This window comes from Crotalus tigris, unplaced genomic scaffold (assembly GCF_016545835.1).
Source record: "Crotalus tigris isolate CLP2741 ecotype Arizona unplaced genomic scaffold, ASM1654583v1 scf7180000017598.18339901613:2243638, whole genome shotgun sequence".
NCBI lineage: Eukaryota > Metazoa > Chordata > Lepidosauria > Squamata > Viperidae > Crotalus > Crotalus tigris.
This window is the reverse complement of record NW_024096502.1, coordinates 1,584,060-1,605,567: the sequence shown is the minus strand read 5'-3', so window position 1 is coordinate 1,605,567 and position 21,508 is coordinate 1,584,060. Positions and strand designations below refer to the sequence as shown.

Sequence of the window (21,508 nt, the reverse complement as noted above, 5' to 3'; positions counted from 1 at the left end):
CCGGGCCGCTTGCAGGCGAGGAGGAGGAGGAGGAGGAGGAAGGCATAACTAGGCGGGGCGGGGCCTTCCCGACTCCGGACAGACCTGCTCGGGCCCGTCCAGCGACAGCACCCGCCACCCCCGGCCGCCCCGGTCCCGCGTTCAGCACCACCACCACCACCCCCCTCCCCCCCCCGGCTGTGCGCTCGACCCGCCCCCGCGCTCCTCAGCCCGGCCTCGGCCTGCCTGCCCGCCTGCCTGCCTCCCCTCCGGCTCCGGCTCCGGCGGCTGGGCGGGCGCTGCTCCATGGAGGAGGCGGGGATGCTGTGCGGACTGCGGGCGGGATGGGGGCGCAGCAGAGCCGCCGGCGCCGGCCCGGGACGCGCGCTGTGCGAGGCCAGCAGCGGCGGCTGCAGCTCCGGCTGCGCGCCCGGCGGGGAGCCCGAGCTGGAGGCGGCGGGGAGCGGCGGGGGAGCCCGCGAGGCTCTGGCGGGCTGGGATGAAGCCGGGGGCGGCCTCCTCTGGGGCCAGATAGCCTCCCGCGGGGGCGGCGGCTCCGGCTCCTGCCGCTGCTGCTGCGGGGAAGAAGCGGAGCAGGCGGCGGCCGCCGAGGACGACGGGGCCGGGGTCGCCGCCGGCGCCGGCGAGTGGGGCGCAGCGGCCGGCCCGAGGATGGCCGCGCCGCCGGGCTACCCGCTCTCCGACCCGGGCTCCAACAGCGAGCGCAGCGCCGACTCGCCCCTGCCCAGCGACGGAGGAGGAGGAGGCGGCGGCGGAGGCTGCTCGGTCGGGCCCTCCCGCGCCGGCCCGGACAGCCCCGAGTGGGGCGAGGAGCGCTTCCGCGTGGACCGAAAGAAACTGGAGGCCATGCTGCAAGGTGAGCCCGGCCGGAGCGGGGTCCCCGCGGGAGGAGAGGGCGGGCGCGTCGGGGCGCTCCCCACGTGGCAGGGGGAGGGTGGGGGGGGTGGGGAAGCGGCGGAAAGGAGGCGCAGCCGCTGCCCGGCCGAAGGAGGCGACCGGGGGCCCCCGCCAGGCCGTGGAGGAGCCGCCGCGGGGGCTTGGGCTGGCCGGCTGCCGGTTGCGCTCTTGGGTACAGGGCGCTCCGGAGAGGCGAGAGTTTCCCTTTCCCCGCCACGGGACAGTAGGAGAAAAGCTTGGACATCTCTCCGTCTCTCTCTCTCCCTTCTCTCTCTCTTTCTCTCTCTCTCCCTCCCTCCCTCCTTCTCCCTCTTTCTCTCTCTCTCTCCCTCTCTCTCCCCCCCTCTTTCCCTCCCTCTCCCTCTTTCTCTCTCTCTCGCCCTTTCTCTCTCTCCCTCTCTCTCTCCTTCCCTCTCCCTCCCTCTCCCTCTTTCTCTCTCTCTCTCCCTCTCTCTCCCCCCCTCTTTCCCTCTCTCCCCCTCTTTCTCTCTCTCCCTCTCTCTCCCCCCTCTTTCTCTCCCTCTCTCTTGCTCTCTCTTTCCCTCTTCCCCCCCTCTCTCCATCTCTCTCTCCCCCCTTTCTCTGGCTCCCTCTCTCCCCCTTTTTCTCTCTCCTTCTCTTTCTCTCTCCCTCCCTCTTTCTCTTGCTTCCTCTTTCTCTCTCTCTCCCTCCCTCTCCCTCTTTCTCTCTCTCCCTCTCCCTCCCCCTTTCTCTCTCTCCCTCTCTCCCTCTTTCTCTCTCTCCCCCCTTTCTCTCCCTCTTTCTCTCTCTCCCTCTCCCCCCTCTTTCTCTCTCCCTCTTTCTCTCTCTCCCTCTCCCCCCTCTTTCTCTCCCTCTCTCTTGCTCTCTCTTTCCCTCTTCCCCCCTCTCTCTCCATCTCTCTCTCTCTCTCCCTTTCTCTGTCTCCCTCTCTCCCCCTTTTTCTCTCTCCTTCTCTTTCTCTCTCCCTCCCTCTTTCTCTTGCTTCCTCTTTCTCTCTCTCTCCCTCCCTCTCCCTCTTTCTCTCTCTCCCTCTCCCTCCCCCTTTCTCTCTCTCCCTCTCTCTCTCTCTCTGTGTGTCTGTGTGTGTTGGGGGGATGGGGGAGGCCCTCCCTACTTTGCCCCTGACAAGGCTGCCGAGGGGGAGGGAGAGAGAGAGAGAGAGGGAGGGAGGGAGGGAGCGGGCTTCTCCGCGTGGTCTCCTCTCTCCGGACTCCTCGCTGCGGAGCTGCCAATTCTTGCGAACGCAGCGCAGTCTCAGCTGCCGAATTGCCGGTTTCTCAGCGCGTCCTCGGCTCCTTTGCTCGCTCCGCATCCTTTCCCCCCCCCCCCCTTCTGGGAAGGCTGTTTCTGAGAATTGGGCTGCTGCTGCAACCGGCCGGGACGGCGGAGCGCTGGGTGTGGGGGGGGGGGGCAGATTCCTTCTTCTGGAAAGGCCGTTTTTTCCCTGGCCCGAGTTGCGGGGGCGAAGGAAGAGGCTTTCGGAAGACTGGCTGACGCTCCCAAGAGCGTCCCGGGGGGGGGGGGGCGCATCTTGGCTTGCAGCGTTGGGCCGTTTCTGTCAAATTGGGGAGGGGGGGGCAAAAAATTGGGGCAAATTCCCTTCTCTGCTCCAACTTTTGGTCGAGCTATTTGGTTCCCCCCCCCAAAATACCCGGTAGAAATAGTCTGCGGAGCGAGCAACGTGTGGAATAAATGAAATCAAATCAACCTTTATTGTCAAAAGTACAACATGTGTACAATGAGATTGGCTAAGCCTCCCTTCGTGCACACACACCCCCCCCACGCACAACTCACAGTGACAACAAACATACAATTTTATTGCGCAGTGTGAACTTATTGCACAACGCGCCGGTCCCCGCAAGTCTCCGTTTTTGCTTTCTTCTCCCCCCCACTTTTCCCAAGTTTTCCTTCCCGTCCACGCATTCCCAATACGTCCAGCCCCAGATGTGGATAAAGATCACTCCTACAGATGTTTGTCTCATCAGCTTGAGGAGGGGTATAGATTCCTGGGAAATGGGGGCTGGATCGGAGGAGGGGGCTTCGCGTTTTGTTTCGTTTTAACGGTTTGAATCGTTAACGGGGGGGGGGGGGCAGAACAAAATAGTTTGTGCTTCACAATCCACAAAGTTGTGGTTTTGCTGGGGAGATCTTCTGGTCCTGCTGCAGGGTTGCCAAAAAGATATCCAATGTCAGGAAAAAAAAAAAAAAGCCAGAATTTTGAGTCACTTAAAAGGAAAGGAAGGGTGGACTCTGCAAAGCTAATTTATGTAAATACAAGCACTGGCCTTGATTTTTTTTTTTTTTTTTTTTTTTTGGGAAATTAAAGCTGATGGGTTTGATTTGTATTTTTGAATCCTGGGTGATGCTGAGGCTCGTTTGACCAGAAGATAAAATGCGTATTGCAGATTTTACATTTCAGGCAAGCCAGCTGCAAAAAGGGGCCATCAATACTGTCAAGCCATCTTTGCACATCTGAAAAAGTGCTTGTTAGCAAAATGCCCCAGTTTTGGAATTCAGAGTTTTAAGATCACTTTTTAGCAGCCGTACTTATCTTCTTAGCAAGGCCCATTCTGGTCTTTTGGGGTCCGTTCGATTAGGAAACCGCCTTTTCTGTGCATGAAAATTCATTAGCGTTGGACAGGACAGCTAATTCCACACAAAGTGGAAGATCATTGGGATCGGGTGTATTCCACTTGATTTTAAAAAATTATGTAGGCTTCAGTGCCTGATGGGAAATGGTTGAAGATATGCTTCAAATGTGACCTCATAACTGCTTATGATTACACTGGAATGCCTTAAATTCATTGCTGTTTTGAATTAAATTGCTCCTGCTAGAATGCGAAGGAAATTGTTTGGATGGAATATGTGTAACCACTTCGCATAGAAGGAGATGATGCGGATCAGAAATAGTTTACGTTGCACTGTATAATTTTAGTATAACTATCTTTTTTTAAAATGAAAATCAGTTTTGGTTTATAATCTGGACCAAACAAGACATTTACTGATTGTAAACAATTTGGGGCATTTTGGGTGTAAATCAGGATCAAAATATAGTTTTGAAAAATGAATGTATTCATGTCCTGCTCAGGACTTTGCTGATCTACAGAACTTTCCTGCTTCATTCACCATGGACTTTCTGGCGTTATGTAGACCACCCACCCCTAGTTTCCCCCCCCAGATCTATTGGTGTTCCAGGACAAGAGGAATATGTAGAGATAATAACAACTGATCCTGAAATTATGATTCTTTATTTCATTGTGATTTCTAAAATATTTGCATTATTATCATACCCAAACCTTTTAACATACAATAAGCATTCTGGCTGTGCAGACATGCAAAATTATTTATTTGTATAAACCAGTGTTTCTCAACCTTGACAATTTTAAGGCATGTGGACTTCAACTCCCAGAATTCCACAGCCAGCAATGCTGACTGTAGAATTCTGGGAGTTGAAGTCCACATGGCTTAAAATTGTCAAGGTTGAGAAACACTGGTATAAACAGACCGTATTGAGCTATTTAGACAGCAATACATGTTATTCTAAAAAATCTGGTTTCTGTAATTAATAAGCCCTGATCTAAACCCACCTTCATGGCTCAACTGAGGAATGTTTTGAAGCCCTTGTCAATCTCTATGGCTGGAAAGCAGATCCATACTGAATATTTCCAATGCAAGACAATAAGAATTTAAAAAAAAGGTTTGCTGGTAATAGACACACGTGCTACATTCTTGATTCCAAGGGTCCCCAAACTTATCCACTTTAGCACTTATGAATGCTGGGAGTTGAAGTCCACAAGTCTTAAAATTTGGAGACCCCTATTTAATTCCAATAGTCTCAGCATAGCCTTGATAGTGGATGGTGGATCCTGGTGGATTCTGGGTAACAAGAAAGCATTTGGTATGACTAGACTGGCGTTTGGAATGTGTTTCAATTTAGAATCAGTCTCCCGGGGGGCAAGTTAACCTTTAAGCAGTTAATATTTTGCTGTGCTGATACAAGACTTCTGGCACGCAGCTACTGCAAAAAGCTCACATCCCTTGCTATAATGGCCACAATTTAAATCTGGAGGTACCTTCCAGTCATAAAAGGGGGCAGTGATTCTTGAACTGTTTGTATTTGTGTGAACTGTTGCTTAATCGAGGGGAGAAATGGGAGACAGTTCAAAACTCCTTGAAATTTTAAATCTCAGTGGGCATTTTCTGCAGCAGCTTTTGTTTGTTGCATCCCCGAATTCCACACAAGCACAGGCCAGGTCTATTTTGACTTCCTCTGCTTCGTTTTTTAAAACTCGTGTCTCTTTCAAACGTTTACCTTTATTTTATTTGTAAATCGATGTGGTCCTCATTGCAAAATCCCAACAATGGCTAGAATAAGTCTTGTCTCTGGATGCTGCTGCCTGATATTTGGAACCACAGGAAAGAGTTAGGGAGCTCGCAGAAGAAGTGAACTCAAAAAATAAAATAAATAAAAATGGAGGGAAGGGGGTCATCAGAGGAGCAGGGAAAATGGCAAGCAGATAGAGAAGATTGGAGAAGAACGCAAGAGGTGAAATGAAAGGCAAGGAAGCATTATACAGGGGACATTCTGCCCATCTGCATGGGCATGAGTTTCTGCATTCACCCTCTGGATTTATTTTTCTTTTAACCATCCAGGTTGGGCTTTGGAATGCTTCTTGGGTGATCAGACAGACTGCAGTTCTTCGTATACTTTGGGAACTAGTCAGGCCACACTTATTAAGTCCCTTTGAACTCGGATATCACCCAGGCAATCTTCCTGTTTAAGGGAATGTTGGAGGGTTTGTTGACCTCCAGATTGGTTAGAAATCAGCTGATGGATTGACTAGATCAGTGGCTTTCAACCTTTTTAAGGCCGCGACCCCCAACCGGTCGTAAGTCAAGGACTACCCAACCTGTCATAAGTTGAGGACTTTCCCTGCCCGGGAGCACCGTGCATGCGTGGTGTCGCCCCCTGTGCCGGCTGAAGCGTAGCTGGCAAGCGGCAGAGATGGCGCAGGCCGACCACCGGCTGGGCCACCAGCTGGCCCAGCCCAAGGGAGGTAACGCACCCACGGGCCCCATGTGCACCAGCAACCCTTCCTGCGCCCACCGGCCTCCCACCTCCCACCTCTGGCCCTCTTTTACTTACATTTTTAGTAGTTGCTCAGCAGGGAAGGGTGGAAACTTCCAGACAGCTCGCCTTCGCTGCAGACAACTTGCAGCACCGTTTGCAGAATGGGACTTTTGGCGGGCTCAGCAGGGCAGAGACAGCCTGGACAATCCCTATTGGCTTTTGAAAGCCAATAGAATTAGACTCTATTCAAGAGAGTCTATTCTATTGGCTTTCAAAGGCCAATAGAATAAAAGGGAGTAGCACAGCTAAGGAAAAGGGGAAAAAAATGGCGGACTGCGTTGTTTGGCAATCCCCGTGAAATGGTCATTCGACCCCAAATGGGGTCCCGACCCACAGGTTGAGAACCGTTGGACTAGATAAAGATATCTGATCCAGGTTCTGCTGGAAATTGCCTCAAGGGCTGCCTTGTGGAAGGGCAGTTCCTTTGATTCTTCTGGACCTGCTTTTGCGTTCCTGTCTCTCAACTTGGGTTGCTCAACTTGGGTTAGCCACAGGTACCCAAACCATGTCTTTCTAGTGGGGCTGCCTCTTTCCTCTCAGTCGCACTGGCCCCAACTTCTCCTGTTCCCAGGTTTGGGCTGATACTGGAAAGTCTGAAAAGGGGCCTTGGTGGTGCATATGGCCCAGAGTTTAGGTGCTAATTTGATGGGGTTGCGACTTCCTTCTTAGAACTGCCTGTGGGAGAAGAGATGGTTCAAACCCAAAATGAGAAACAAAAAGATGGTCCAAGCTTTCTTGAGATCCCTTTGTTTGCCACAGGTTGAATCTCATTTTCTTTCCTCTCCTTCAGTATTAAGCATCCCAACCTGATGGCACAATTTGCCATCCTTTTATTTATCCATTTGATTTTTGTCCCGCTTTTATTACCTTATAAGTAACTTCGTCGCTAGGGGAGAGAACTTTAACAATTTTAAGAAGTGGTTAACAAGTATAAGCATCTCTTGGCTGTCTGATCAGGGAATTGTGTGTGTGTGTGTGTGGGGGGGGTCCTTGGTGCTCTCTGAGCTTGCTTGTTTGACCAGCACTGATGATGTTACCTAGTACGGTAATGAAACGTCTGCAAGAACAGCATCAAGCTCAAAGAGCACTAAAGGACCCCTGAGCTATTTTCCTTTATTGATTAGGGCAGTGGTGGCGAACCTGTGGCATGGGTGCCAGAGGCAGCACTCAGAGCCCTCTCTGTGGGCACGTGCGCCGTCGCCCCAGTCCTAGGCCTTCAGCTGGGTTTTATAAAACCTTTTCGCTTTAGGCCTCTGCCGCCGTGTGCAAAAAAAAAAAAAGTTCAATCAGTCAATTTCAGCTTCTCGTGGGAAAAAAAAAGATCTTGCAAAGTTGGAATTGATTGATTGAACTTTTTAGTCCCACCCAGTCTGCTGTTACCACCGCAGTCATGCCCACCCAATGGGCCACGCCCAGCCAATGGGTCACACCCAGCCAATGGGCCACACCCACCCAGCATTCAACGATGCATGAGTGGATTTTGGGTTGCAGTTTGGGCACTCGGTCTCTAAGAGGTTCGCCATCACTGGATTAGGGGATATTTTACACCGTTTTTCCCTTCCTTTGATTTCCATTTTTGTATTTTTTTTTTTTTTTTGGTGCTACATTTATGTAGCACAAAAAAGTGCAAATGTAGAGATCAGACATGGAACCTGGGTCTACTTTATTCCTGTTAGCATGTTTCTTCATGGTAATCTTTGAAGGGATGTCTATGGAGATTCTCAGTCATGCAGGTCATGGTTGTCCCAATGGTGCTTTTTCAAGAGGCAACTGTGGACTTTCTTGGTTTTTCTTTGAAGAGGTTTCACTTGTCATCCAAGAAGCTTCTCCAGTTCTGAAGGAATGGTGGGGCATAGAAGGATTTATATTTTTTTCAGTTCTTTGCAATCCTTCCATGCCCCACTTTTCTGGAACCATGAATTGAAGTGCTTTATAGTTCTGGTCCAGACAGCATAAACTCAATGAAAATAGTTTTAAAAGATATTTATTGTCCAGGAATTCTAAGCAGAGACTAGATAAGATATAGGGCTGACTAGCAACTAGACTACATTTCCCAGAAGCTATCTCTTAAGGAGACAGTGTTAACCCTTTAAATGCTAAATGCTCTAACACAGTTCTTAAGCTAAATATGCTCTGGCCAGAGTTATACTGGTCCAGCACCCTCCCCGCTTGGAAATATAGAATTTCCACGATTAATTAACTAGAATAAGCAAAAAAACATAGCATCAAAGCATGCAATTTCACTATTAACTGACTATTAACTAGAATAGGCAAAAACATAGCATCAAAGCATACATAGCTATAACTGAGAATAAACAAAGGCATAACATCAAATAATGCAATTTACTGGTCCAGCACACCCACCATCCAGTCAGAGCTGAAGAAGCTTCTTGGATGAGAAGTGAAACATCTTCAAGAAAAAGTCCAATTACTTCTTTAAAAACCATCTTTGGGACTTTGAGGGAATGTGTAGGGTTGGTAAATGCATGGAGTAAAGCGGGTGATGCCTTTCTCAGGAAACAAGAGAACCATTGTATCCACATGTGTCAATTTCCTGCCATGGCTCAGAAAGTGAGAAGACCCAGAATTTAAACTTCTGGGCCTCCACCATCATCATCACAGAGCCTGGGTTACTTCAGTGGAGAATCTCATCTGGCTATATCTGCCTTTGTATTTGTCTGTAGCGAAGCGTCAAATCATACAGCGTTGCCTGTTTTGAGTCTTCTGCCAGCTCCTGGATTGAGGCTTAAATGTCTGGAGGGCTGAGAGTTTCATCCCACTAATCCCAGCGTGATGTTGCTTCTCATTCCACCTCATTTATTGTCATAAAAGGTATATTAATATAAAGCGTTCTGAGCCTTTATTGGTTGCAACGCAAATGAAGATTGCGAGTCAATGAAGGTCTCCTTCACTGAGCATTCTAGACCTCAGCACACTGTTGAAGTTGAGAAACAAATTAATGGGATGCTGGAGATAAGCCTCTTAATAAATCCCTCTTGACTGGTTTGGGGGAAAATTGCATTTTTGTTTTGTCAAATTCAGGGATAGGCAAGCTTGGCTCTTTTATGACTGGTGGACTTCAACTCCCAGAATTCCTGAGCCAGCATGAGGGAACTATGGCCCCCTCATGACTCACGGACTTCAACTCCCAGAATTCCTCAGCCAGCATGGCTCAGCATGGACACCTCTCCCTTTCCCCTCAGCATGGCTGGCTCAGGAATTCTGGGAGTTCAAGTCCATCAGTCCTAAAAGAGCCAAGGTTGCCTACCCCTGGTCAAGTCGGTTGTTAAGGTGTGGTGTCATTATTCACAGCCCTGTGAAGGTCTCTCAAGCATTTTTTTAGAAAAGCCTTGGGCTCTTCCCAAACCACCATGTAGGATCTCAGGTGATCTGTGATCTCCTTCCCCTCTGAAAGGCGGGGGCTGCAGTTTCCTGTCCTGCCAGAGGCAAAAGCTCTCTTCTGCTGATGTTTGGGGGGCTTTTGACAACTCTGGAAGCCTAGCAGTGGCTGTGGCCTCCTCCTCTTCTTCCTCCTCCTCCTCCTTCTCCTCCTCCTTTAATTCCTGGTGCACGTTTTGCTGACCAGCTTGCAAGACATTGAGAGCTTCTTAGAACTTCAGACTCAAAGGGAAAAACTCCAGAAAGAGAAGGGTGATAGTGCTGGTTGTGTAAGCTGGTGCTTGGGAGATTCCCTCACCAGCTTCATGACCAGGGACACCTCCCTGACCAGGAGCTGGGATGGGAGAGGTCATCTGATTTGATGGTTTCATTCCACGTTGGATGCTCTTCCTACCTGCACTTTTGTGGACCTCTTTCTTCTTCATTTTAGATGAGGGTAGGGAAAAGGGTGATGGATTGTAGAAATTGTGGACCTCTTTGACGAACTGAGAGTCTTCCATGATCATCTCAGCAGGATGTGCCCATTCCTGTCAGTCTTTGCAGAAGGAAATGATGTTTCTGGGCTGTGTCATTGATCTGACATAAATGATTTCCTAGGTTGAATGCTCAGAAAGCTGTCAATGAGATGAGTATCTGCCTGAGGACCCATTGAAATCGGTTCAGTATCAGTTGCAGCCAGTTTGTGACACTTATTTTATTGAGCTTTTATTTATGTGTCCAAAGAAGAAGGGGGGGAACTACAGATACGAATGTGTTAGTTGTGTGTCTCTAGGAAAATGTAAGTCCTACAACTCCACACAAGTTAATTGTGTAGAGACATCTCCAGGGACTAACCTGGATGTATTAGGCTACAGTAGCATGTTTTATGCGTTGGAAATTATGAATAACCCTCCTTATGCAAATAGTGTGTATTGTGATATCTCTTGATAGGCCTGAGACAATGTTTATATCCTACAGCTATGCAACAGATTGGATTCAGATTCAGACATTTTTCAGAGTGTTTGAGGCTGCAGATGTGTCTGCAAAAGTCTTTAAATTTGCATTTTTGACCAGGACCACATGGCCGTCTGTTTTAAAAAGCTGGAGAGGCTGTCATTTCATCAACTCATCCCACTGCCTGCTCTTAAGTGAGACACAACTGGGCACTGACGAAAGAAGGAAGGGATACACACAAATCGCTCGCCCAGCACCTCCCCAACAGACCTCAGCTTTACCACCATATTGATTCCTCCACGAAATTAATCTTCACTTCTGATCAAGGCCATGACCACTTCAGTTTGCCAGAGCATGCACAGTCTTAGTGCGCTGAGATAACCCAGGAGTAAATACAGTAAACAGTGGTCTATATTAAATGGTGGTTTATTTTACACTATCTACAATCACGTGAAGTGAATCACGTGAAGTGTTAATACCACTTTACAATGCCTTGGTAAGGCCACACTTGGAATACTGCATCCAGTTTTGATCACCGCGATGTAAAAAAGATGTTGAGACTCTAGAAAGAGTACAGAGAAGAGCAATGAAGATGATCAGGGGACTGGAGGCTAAAACATATAAGGAACGGTTGCTGGAATTGGATATATCTAGTTCAGTGGTTCTCAACCTGTGGGTCGGGACACTATTTGGAGTCGAACGACCATTTCACGGGGGTCGCCAAACAATGCAGTCCAATAGAATAGACTCTCACGAATAGAGTCTAATTCTATTGGCTTTCAAAAGCCAATAGGAATTGTCCAGGCTGTCTCTGCCCTGCTCAGCCCACCAAAAGTCCCATTCTGCAAACGGTGCTGCACCACTTGAGTAGTCCTTGACTTACGACTGGTTGGGGGTCGCGGCATTAAAAAGGTTGAGAACCACTGGTCTAGTTTAATGAAGAGAAGGACGAGGGGGGACATGATAGCAGTCTTCCAATATCTCAGGGGCTGCCCCAAAGAAGAGGGAATCAAGCTATTCTCCAAAGCGCCTGAAGGCAGGACAAGAAGTAACGGATGGAAACTGATCAAGGAGAGAAGCAACTTAGAACTAAGGAGAAACTTCCTGACAGTTAGAACAATTAACCAGTGGAACAACCTGCCTCCAGTAGCGGTGATGCTCCAACACTGGAGGTTTTTAAGAAGAGACTGGACAGCCATTTGTCCAAAATGGTATAGGGTTTCCTGCCTGAGCAGGGGGTTGGACTAGAGGACCTCCAAGGTCCCTTCCAACTTTACTTTACTACTACTACAATATCATACACCAGGAACAACACACACACACACACACACATGTTAATACAGCAGTCTCCAATGCACACAGCAGTTACAGCAGAAAACAGAAGAGAGAGAACACAGCAGCAGAGTTTTCCATATTATAGTTTTCCGTCTTAAAGGGACATAGACCCTGCTAAGTCATTCCCATCATTACATCACACCTCTCACATTATACAAGCTGGTTAGCTGTTAAATTTTTACCTTGACACAGTTGATGTCATCTGCATAGTGCTATTTCCTACATCATGGGAATGGAATCTTGCAAGCGGACAAAGTTTTAGTAATATTAAAATGTTCAGGGGGGGGGAAAGGTACTGTACTGTAGATGTATTTAAAGCAAAGCCAGAATGCTAGCTAAATATGTCCCTCTAAAGTTTATTTCAGCAATATTCTGCCTGTTTATACATTGTTGCGAGGACCTATATTATACTTTGATTTTCACTTTCTGGTAACTTAGTTTCATATCTAGAAAGATTGTTTCAGTGTTTTAAAGATTGTTATTTTTTTTTTCCTTTCGGATTTAATACTTCTATGGTGTTAACAACAAAGAAGCCTGTGGATGTGTTTAGGACTTTTTTCCCCCTCCCTCCTGGTGTCTGATTCATGCAGATTTGCAGATTTTGTCAATAGTTTTGCAGCACTTCCATTCAGTATGCCTCATGGCTAATGGTATTTTGTAGCATTTCTGGTTATACAAATAGGCATTTTTGGTCTCTGTGAAACTCTTTTTTAGGGTTAGGTCAGGGGTAGGCAACCCTGGCTCTTTTATGACTCGTGGACTTCAACTCCCAGAATTCCTGAGCCAGCATGGCTCAGCTTGGAAACCTCTCCCTTTCCCCTCAGCATGGCTGGCTCAGGAATTCTGGGAGTTGAAGTCCACGAGTCACAAAAGAGCCAAGGTTGCCTACCCCTGGGTTAGGCCATTACATTTTGGTCTTCTCCAACCAGGCACTCTTCCAGTTCTGTCGGATTTCAGTTCCCATCATCCCCTAAAGAGCCTGAAGATTTGAACCATATAATGGCAACTCTGGAAATGTTAGGAGTCGGGAGGTCATCAGAGGAGCAGGGAAGATGGAGAAGGTTGGAAAAGAAAGTAAGAGGGAGATGAAAGGCAGAAGACAGAGGACACCCTACCAAGCTGCGTGGGCTGAGTTTCTGTCCTTATCCCTAGATAAGTTTATAAAAAAAACCATCCAGTTGGGCTGAGGAATGCTTTCTCAATGGTCAGACAGACTGTGATTCATGCTATACCAGGGGTAGGCAACCTTGGCTCTTTTCTGACTCGTGGACTTCAACTCCCAGAATTCCTGAGCCAACAGGGCTCAGCTTGGAAACCTCTCCCTTTCCCCTCAGCATGGCTGGCTCAGGAATTCCGGGAGTTGAAGTCCACGAGTCATAAAAGAGCCAAGGTTGCCTACCCCTGACCTAGGCCTCGGCCACTTTATGACTCGTGGACTTCAACTCCCAGAATTCCTGAGCCAGCATGGCTCAGCTTGGAAACCTCTCCCTTTCCCCTCAGCATGGCTGGCTCAGGAATTCCGGGAGTTGAAGTCCACGAGTCATAAAAGAGCCAAGGTGGCCTACCCCTGTGCTATACAGGCAGTCCTTGACTTATGATCGCAATTGGGCCCAACAGTTCTGTCACTAAGCAAGACAATTAAGTGAGTTTTGCCCAATTTTACGACCTTGGTTGCTACCGTTGTTACATGAATCACTGCAGTGGTTAAGTTAGTAACACAGTAGTTAAGTGAATCTGGCTTCCCCATTGACTTTGCTTGTCAGAAGACTGCAAAAGAGGATCACATGACACATATGCACACCCCGGGATGATGCAACCATCATAAGTATGAGTTAGTTGCCAATAGTCCTAATTTTGATCCTGTGATCATGGAGATGCTGCAACAGTCACAAGTGTGAAAAACAGTCATGTCACTTTTTTCAGTGTTGTTGTAATGGAATGGTCACTAAACAAGTTGGCTGTAAGTTGAGGACTACCTGTCATTTAAGAATCAGACATACCCCACTCCCTTATTAAGATTCTCTGAATATTGGATATCACCCAGGCGATCTTCCCATTTAAGGAAACGTTGGTGGGTTTGTTGATTCACAACTCCAGGTTGATTAGAAATTAATTGAGGATTGATTAGATAAGAAATTTAATCCATGTTCTGATGGGAGTTGCCTTCAGGATAATCTCCGCTTGAGATTAATGAAGAAATGGCACTTTTATTGGTTACGGCCCTCTCAGAAGTTCAGAATTGAATAGGACTCCTTCACAGCCAAGGCTGATCAATTGGAAAGCTGTTGACCATCACGCATCTTCAAACATTTGCTCTCAACTATCATGATCAAGCGTCTTTTAATTTCTTGGCTGCAGTCCCCAAGATCACCACAGATGGGGACTGCAGCCTGGGGAGGAAAGCTATGGCAAATCTACACAACATCCTAAAAAGCAGAGACATCACCCTGCCAACAAAAGTGCGTATAGTCAAGGCCATGGTTTTCCCAGTTGCAATGTATAGCTGTGAAAGTTGGACCATAAGAAAGGCTGAGCGCCAAAGAATGGAGGCCTTTGAACTATGGGGCTGGAGAAGACTCCTGTGAGTCCCCTGGACTGCAAGGCGATCAAACCGGTCAGTCCTAGAGGAGATCAACCCTGACTGCTCTTTAGAAGGCCAGATCCTGAAGTTGAAACTCAAGTATTTTGGCCACCTAATGAGAAGGAAGGACTCACTGGAGAAGAGCCTGATGCTGGGAAAGATGGAGGGCAATAGAAGAACGGGACGACAGAGAATGAGATGGCTGAATGGAGTCACTGAAGCAGTAGGCGTGAGCTTAAATGGACTCCAGAAGATGGTAGAGAACAGGAAGGTCTGGAAGAACATTGTCCATGGGGTTGCAATGGGTCGGATACGATTTTGCAACTAACTACAACAACAAATCCTGATGAAAGGGTTGTGTAGACATAGAAGGATTTCCAAATTCAAGTTAAGTGAGTCTTCAGAAGGAAGCTTCTAGAATGGGAAAGTCTGCAACACAGGAAGTTCATTCTATGCTATATAAATAATTTCAGTAGTAATAACCTCCAGTCTAAAAGAATCTAAGTATCCTTTCTCTTCTACCTTGAACATTTTTAAAGCTATTTGCTTAGCAGGCAGAAATACAACATTTTAGGTTAGCAATTTGGATTCCCCAGAAACGCAAGGATATATATATATATTTTTTAAAAAAACATTTACATTTCATTTTTCATGTGTACATAGCAGAAAAGGGTCCAGTTACTATTTTTTTAAAAAAATCATTAGCCCAATTTGCTGATTAGGCTTTCCTAAGGAAAAATAAATATATAGGATAGATTTGTGGCAGTAGTCATTTTTTAAATGTTTGCACATTCCTTTGTTAACTATTAGAATAATACTATTTTCTCAATTTTCAGTGTTTCCTTAATAGTACAGCAGGTTATCTTGGTTTGGCATAAATATCCAAGTTAAGTATTACTGGGCTGCACATTCTTCTCGGTTACATTATAATCTTTACCTTCCTTGGAAAAAATGTGTCCTGTTAACTGCTTGTGGTGGATCGACTGATCAAAAACGGGCTGTTTGGTGAATAAGCACGTTAGTGTTTCTTGTCCATACAAACGAGCCCAAATACCTTGATAATTGTTTATCCATAATTAAATGGAAAATGGGATTGGGGTGATCTCCAGATTCTGCAAATGCAGGATCTGCAATCAAGATAAGGACCTAAACTTTTCATAGCATTTATATATATATGCTGCCCAGATGTTTAGTGATGTGCTGAATAAAATGAGAAGATACGAAAGCAGATAATCGCTACCAAAGTGGTTAATATATATTTACAATTTTAAGAATAATAGTGCAATATAAATGAGACGACATCCTCCCCAACAATCTGGCCTTACGTATGTATATAGCATGTTTATACGTGTGTTATGTTTGTATCTGGAGAGCAGGGAACAGAATTTCATTTTTAATGTGTGCCAGTGTGCCCACAGTAAAAAGTGACAATAAAGGTTATCTTATCTAAGTTATTTTATCGATTTACAGTCAAAGAGCTCCAGATAAGCGCAGAAATCATCATAATAGCAATAATTAATTAAAAAACAATATAAAGCACAGCAAAAGATACATTATACCAAAGGAAAGTTGGAGACAATAATCTAGTCCTGTTCTCGGTGTGGAAAAGATGGGTAAATTTTGTACAGAATAAATATGGGATTAGGAAGTATTATTTAGCTTTTGAATAATTTATAGTTTAAAATGGGTATGGTTGGATTTGTAGTTTCTATGTAATAGAGTTAAAGTACTTTAATTTTTTTTGGATGTATGTATAGTGGATTGATGTTCATTTAATTTGTATGTTTTTTTTTTGTTTCTTTAACCCTGTATTCAGCTCTGGGAAGGAGGGGGGAGGGTTATGGGGTGGGAGGGGGGGTATTTTATTGTAAAAAGTTTATAAAAATTTTCAATAAAAAAAATAATAATCTAGTCCTGTTAAGATTATCGACACAATCCTCTTAAAAAAAAACCTAAACTCACTTATTTCTCGAATAACATTAATTAATTATAGTTAATCTCAGTTCTAAAAGTTTTGTAGTTCTCTTGGAAATTGCTAAATACCAGGAACATTTTAATCTGATGCTAGACAGCAGTCCAAGAGACCCTGCTAAAACGAATGGCCACCTCAATTTACTCAAGTCCATTTTCTTTCTGAAAACAGAAATATTTTCCGAGTAAAAGTTTTATACGGACTCTTATTAACTTGGACTGTCAAGGAAAACTAGATAAGCTTGAGTATGTAAGCCTCAGAATCTTGTTTCTTCTCTTATTTTGGCCACTTGTGTCTTTGGCTGCGGACTTGATCTAGCTAAATGTCTTACAGGCTGCCCGTGAGTTTTGTAATTGAGGAAGGCAGGTTTTGATCAAAGCCTGCAGATGACTTGGTGATGAAGGAGGAAGTTGGACAGACAGCCCTTGAGTCATTTTGCTGACAGGGATGCTTCCCAGTTGGCTGTCAGGCAACGTTGACCAACTTCGATTCTTCTGCTGTTGGGCTGTGTGTTCAGCATCGTTGCCCCAAGAAATCCTCCTTTCTTTGACACTGTGTATAGTACCTATTTCAAACCAAGTATAGAAATAAACACACAGGCCTTTCCTGCTATTAGGATGAAAGCAGAGGCCAGCTCAGGCTTTTTATCTCTCAGAATTTCCCTGCTACTAAGATCCTAATGAGAAGGAAGGACTCGCTGGAGAAGAGCCTGATGCTGGGAAAGATTGAGGGCAAGAGAAGAAGGGGACGACAGAGGATGAGGTAGCTGGAGGGAATCCCTGAAGCAGTAGGCGTGAGCTTAAATGGACTCCAGAAGATGGTAGAGGATAGGAAGGCCTGGAGGAACATTGTCCATGGGGCCGCGATGGGTCAGACACGACTTCACAACTAACCACAACAAAAAATTCTATTCTATTCTATTCTATTCTATTCTATTCTATTCTATTCTATTCTATTCTATTCTATTCTATTCTATTCTATTCTATCCTACTCTACTCTACTCTACTCTACTGTACTCTACTCTACTCTACTTGGAAAGACTGAGGGCAAGAGAAGAAGGGGACAACAGAGAATGAGGTGGCTGGATGGAGTCACTGAAGCAGGAGGCATGAGCTTAAATGGACTCAAGAAGATGGTAGAGGACAGGAACGCCTGGAGGAACGTTGTCCATGGGGCCGCGATGGGTCGGACATGACATCACAACTAACAACAACAACAAAGGTCTTTTATGGCTTAACTTTTTTCTCGTTGAAGCTGATGAGTTGCTAGATATTTTGCTGCTAGGCTAGTGGAACAAAGCTGTCTATTTGAGAGGGCTGGTTTTTATATAACTTACTTGTTTTATGGAACAGAGGTCATGGCTTCTCCCAAGCACAGGCGGTCCTCAACTTACAACAGTTCATTTAGTGACTATTTGAAGTTACAACCGCGCCAGGAAAAAAATGGCTTATGGCCATTTTTCACACTTATGACTGTTGCAGCATCCCGCTGGCCATGTGATCAAAATTTGGTGGCTTGGCAAATGGCTCATATTTATGAGGGTTGCAGTATCCTGGGGTCAAGTGATCCCCTTTTGTGCTCTTCTGACAATGCTAAGTCAACAGAGAATTCACTAACTTAACAACTGCAGTGATTCACTTTAACAATTGTGGCAAGAAAGATTGTAAAATGGGGGAAACTTTACTTAACGACGGTCTCGCTTAGCGACAGAAACTTTGTTGGAAGGGACCTTGGAGGTCATCTAGTCCAACCCCCTGCTCAGGCAGGAAACCCTATACCATTTCAGACAAATGGCTGTCCAGTCTCTTCTTAAAAACTTCTAGTGTTGGAGCATTCACCGCTTCTGGAGGCAGGTTGTTCCACTGGTTAATTGTTCTAACTGTCAGGAAGTTTCTCCTTAGTTCTAGGTTGCTTCTCTCCTTGATTAGTTTCCATCCGTTGATTCTCGTCCTGCCTTCAGGCGCCTTGGAGAATAGCTTGACTCCCTCTTCTTTGGGGCAGCCCCTGAGATACTGGAAGAGTGCTATCCTGTCCCTCCCTCGTCCTTCTCTTCATTAAACTAGACATACCCAGTTCCAGCAACCGTTCCTTATATGTTTTAGCCTCCAGTCCCCTAATCATCTTTGTTGATTTTTCAGCACTACATTCTGAGCCACTTACAGCTTACGGAGAAATTGTACAAACCTCCTGTTAAGTAATAAGCTAATAGGGTTTGTTTCACCATCAATCTTTACCATTACTAAACATGATGCTAATGCTTTCAACATCCATCCAAAATTACCATGAAACTCTTACACTGTCCTGAAGCTTCTAGTAAATCAGCGGAGTCTAACAGATGCTGAACTAAAATGTTTACGTGGTGCATTTTAAAACATTTATGCATAAAGCTAAAATGAAAAGGATGATAGGTCACAAATGTTTTCGTCTAGTCCAGGGGTAGGCCACCTTGGCTCTTTTATGACTCGTGGACTTCAACTCCCAGAATTCTTGAGCCAGCCACGCTGAGGGGAAAGGGAGAGGTTTCCAAGCTGAGCCACACTGGCTCAGGAATTCTGGGAGTTGAAGTCCAGGAGTCATAAAAGAGCCAAGGTGACCTACCCCTGGTTCTAGTCCTTTTGGTGGTGAATTTGAGTTGCCCTGTAGGCCAAGAAGATTTTTGCCAGTTTAAGCCATACTGTCCAGTTTTCTTTCATAGGCCTAAGCAATTACTGTTGGCCAAATGAGTTTTTTTAAATTGATCGATTCTGATACAATCCAGACACCATCCATTCCCCACCACCACTAAAAATGATCTGTGTAGCTGTTTGCAGAAGGTAATCAACACGTCCAAGTTTGTTTGTTGGTTTATTAAATTTATATGCCACCCATCTCACTTGAGTGAATTACAATAAAAGAATTGATGCAGAGCAGCAGTTGGAGAGAAGCAGTATTGGGATGAAGAGGGTGAAAAAATTGGCTTATTTTTCTGGGGAAAAAATATTTCTATTGGCTTTATTTTCAGACCAAAACAACAACAACAACAAACTTCTCTCTTAGCTCAACATTATGCAGGATGGTCCTTACCTTCCTTTGAGTGGAAAGAATGGGCAGAACCCACCAATGCAAAGGAAGGCGTTCTCTGTCAAGCCTGAAAGAGCTACATCCTCTGCAAAGGCAGCACATCTTCTCCAGAAGCCCTCACTGCTATCTCTATTGCCCGGCTATTTTAGGAGTTTATTCTACATGTCCAAGTAACCTTCTAGGACAGTTTTCATGGCTGTCCTGCAAGTTTTGTGCTCTCTGAAGCATCTCTCGAACGCTCAGCTCTGCTCTGTTGAGAATGTGGCTTTTCCAGGTAGGGGGAAAAAAAATTGAAATAAAATCTCCAGTTAAATCAAGCATGAATTTAGCCCATTGTGCATTGAAGCATTTTATGATAATAGCAAAAATGTACAGCGCTGTGAGAGATGGTTCTAAAGATACCATGCCCCTGGTTTATACATTAAAGAGGTTTTCATGTCTGGTGAAGAATAAACAAAATGCTTTGATACGGAATTCAGTAGCTCCTTGAAATACATAATGCAGATATTCTTTGACTTAAAAAAAAAGATTTAAAAGGTAAGTTATATGAAGTGTTCTGTTCAGTTATTTGAGGTAACTTAGTGAGTAATGTTCTCCTCCTCCACAAGAATTTATAACTGGAGTTTTACAACAGTCATTCCTGAATGCATGACCAAAGGAATCTCTCATATATTCCTTAATTAAAAGCCACATTCATTTTGGGACACATTCTTTTTCTCATTTTGTCCTAACCTTCACTCACTCGGGAGCTCTCCAACATTTGAAAATTGTTGTTTTCAGCCAGCCCTTTCCAACTGCTCTCCAGATGTGTTGTGTGTCAATTCCAGCATGGGAAGTGTAGTCTAACACTTCTGAGGACCTCAGATTAGAGAAATGGTGTCAGGCAAAGTTTATTTCTCAGTCACACCTAATTTTCAAGTTGTAGACACAGTTCATTAACTGGCTTCCGGTGGTGGGTAAGCAGAAGTTTGAACCATCTCCCCCATTATAATCAATTATACACTTTTATCTTTTAATATTGTAAGCCGCCCAGAGTTACTGTGTGGAAAGACGGGTAGCTCATCAATTTTACAAAATGAATGAATGAATGAATGAATACATAAATCAAATTTTGGCCAACTGGTCCATGGTTTTGTACACAGCATTGATGATACCATATTCTGCAGCATTAATCTCAGGAAGAAACATTGTTTGATGAGTCCTCCAATGTTGTTGGTAGCTTGTAAGGATGATCAGTTTGGAAAGATGATCTTAATGGCTTGTTGAGCTGCTCTATAGAAACTTGGGGTTTTTTTGGTTTGCTTTTCAGCTCAAATATTTTTTGTATAGTCTTTAGGCTGTGTTTGATGCTGTCAAGGGTGTTGCAGTATAAAGTGAGGCCTAAGGATAAATAAGAATCCATTCTAAATGTGAATTGGCCCAATTTCTGCCTGTTGGTTTATAATGGGGTTTACAGTAGAGCTTTTATTGAAATCCAGCAGTTTTCCAAAATTTGGACCGTGCCAATGTGTTTTAAAGTACTTGTTTTGTGAGAAAATATGTATTTGTACAAATCCACAATAACAATAACAATAATAATAAAGTTGGAAGGGACCTTGGAGGTCATCAAGTCCAACCCCCTGCTCAGGCAGGTAACCCTATACCATTTCAGACAAATGGTTGTCCAGTCTCTTCTTAAAAACTTCCAATGTTAGAGCATTCACCACTTCTGCAGGCACGTTGTTCCACTGGTTAATTGTTCTAACTGTCAGGAAGTTTCTCCTTAGTTCTAGGTTGCTTCTCTCCTTGGTTAGTTTCCATCCTTTGCTTCTTGTCCTGCTTTCAAGTGCTTTGGAAAATAGCTTGACTCCCTCTTCTTTGGGGCAGCCCCTGAGGTATTGGAAGACTGCTATCATGTCCCCCTCGTCCTTCGCTTCTTTAAACTAGACATACCCAATTCCAGTAACCATTCTTTATATGTTTTAGCCTCCAGTCCCCTAATCATCTTTGTTGCTCTTCTCTGTATACTTTCTAGAGTCTCAACTTCTTTTTTACATTGTGGTGACCAAAACTGGATGCAGTATTCCAGGTATGGCCTTACCAAGGCATTGCAGAGTGGTATTAATACTTCGCGTGATCTTGATTCTATCCCTCTGTTAATGCAGCCCAGCACTGTGTTGGCTTTTTTGGCAGCTGCAGCACACTGCTGGCTCATATTTAAATGATTGTCCACTAGGAC

The 21,508-nt window shown here is 45.3% G+C and overlaps 1 protein-coding gene across 1 annotated transcript in view; it reads left to right on the top strand.

The window, feature by feature from the left end:
- Nucleotides 1–360: 360 nt before the first annotated feature.
- BICC1 (BicC family RNA binding protein 1) overlaps nucleotides 361–21,508 on the top strand; it is a 134,303-nt gene continuing 113,155 nt past the window's right edge. The window contains exon 1 of the mRNA XM_039366823.1: nucleotides 361–856. Within this exon, the coding sequence (XP_039222757.1) occupies nucleotides 652–856 (205 nt within the window). The 5' untranslated portion in view covers nucleotides 361–651. The remainder of the gene's footprint in view (nucleotides 857–21,508) is intronic.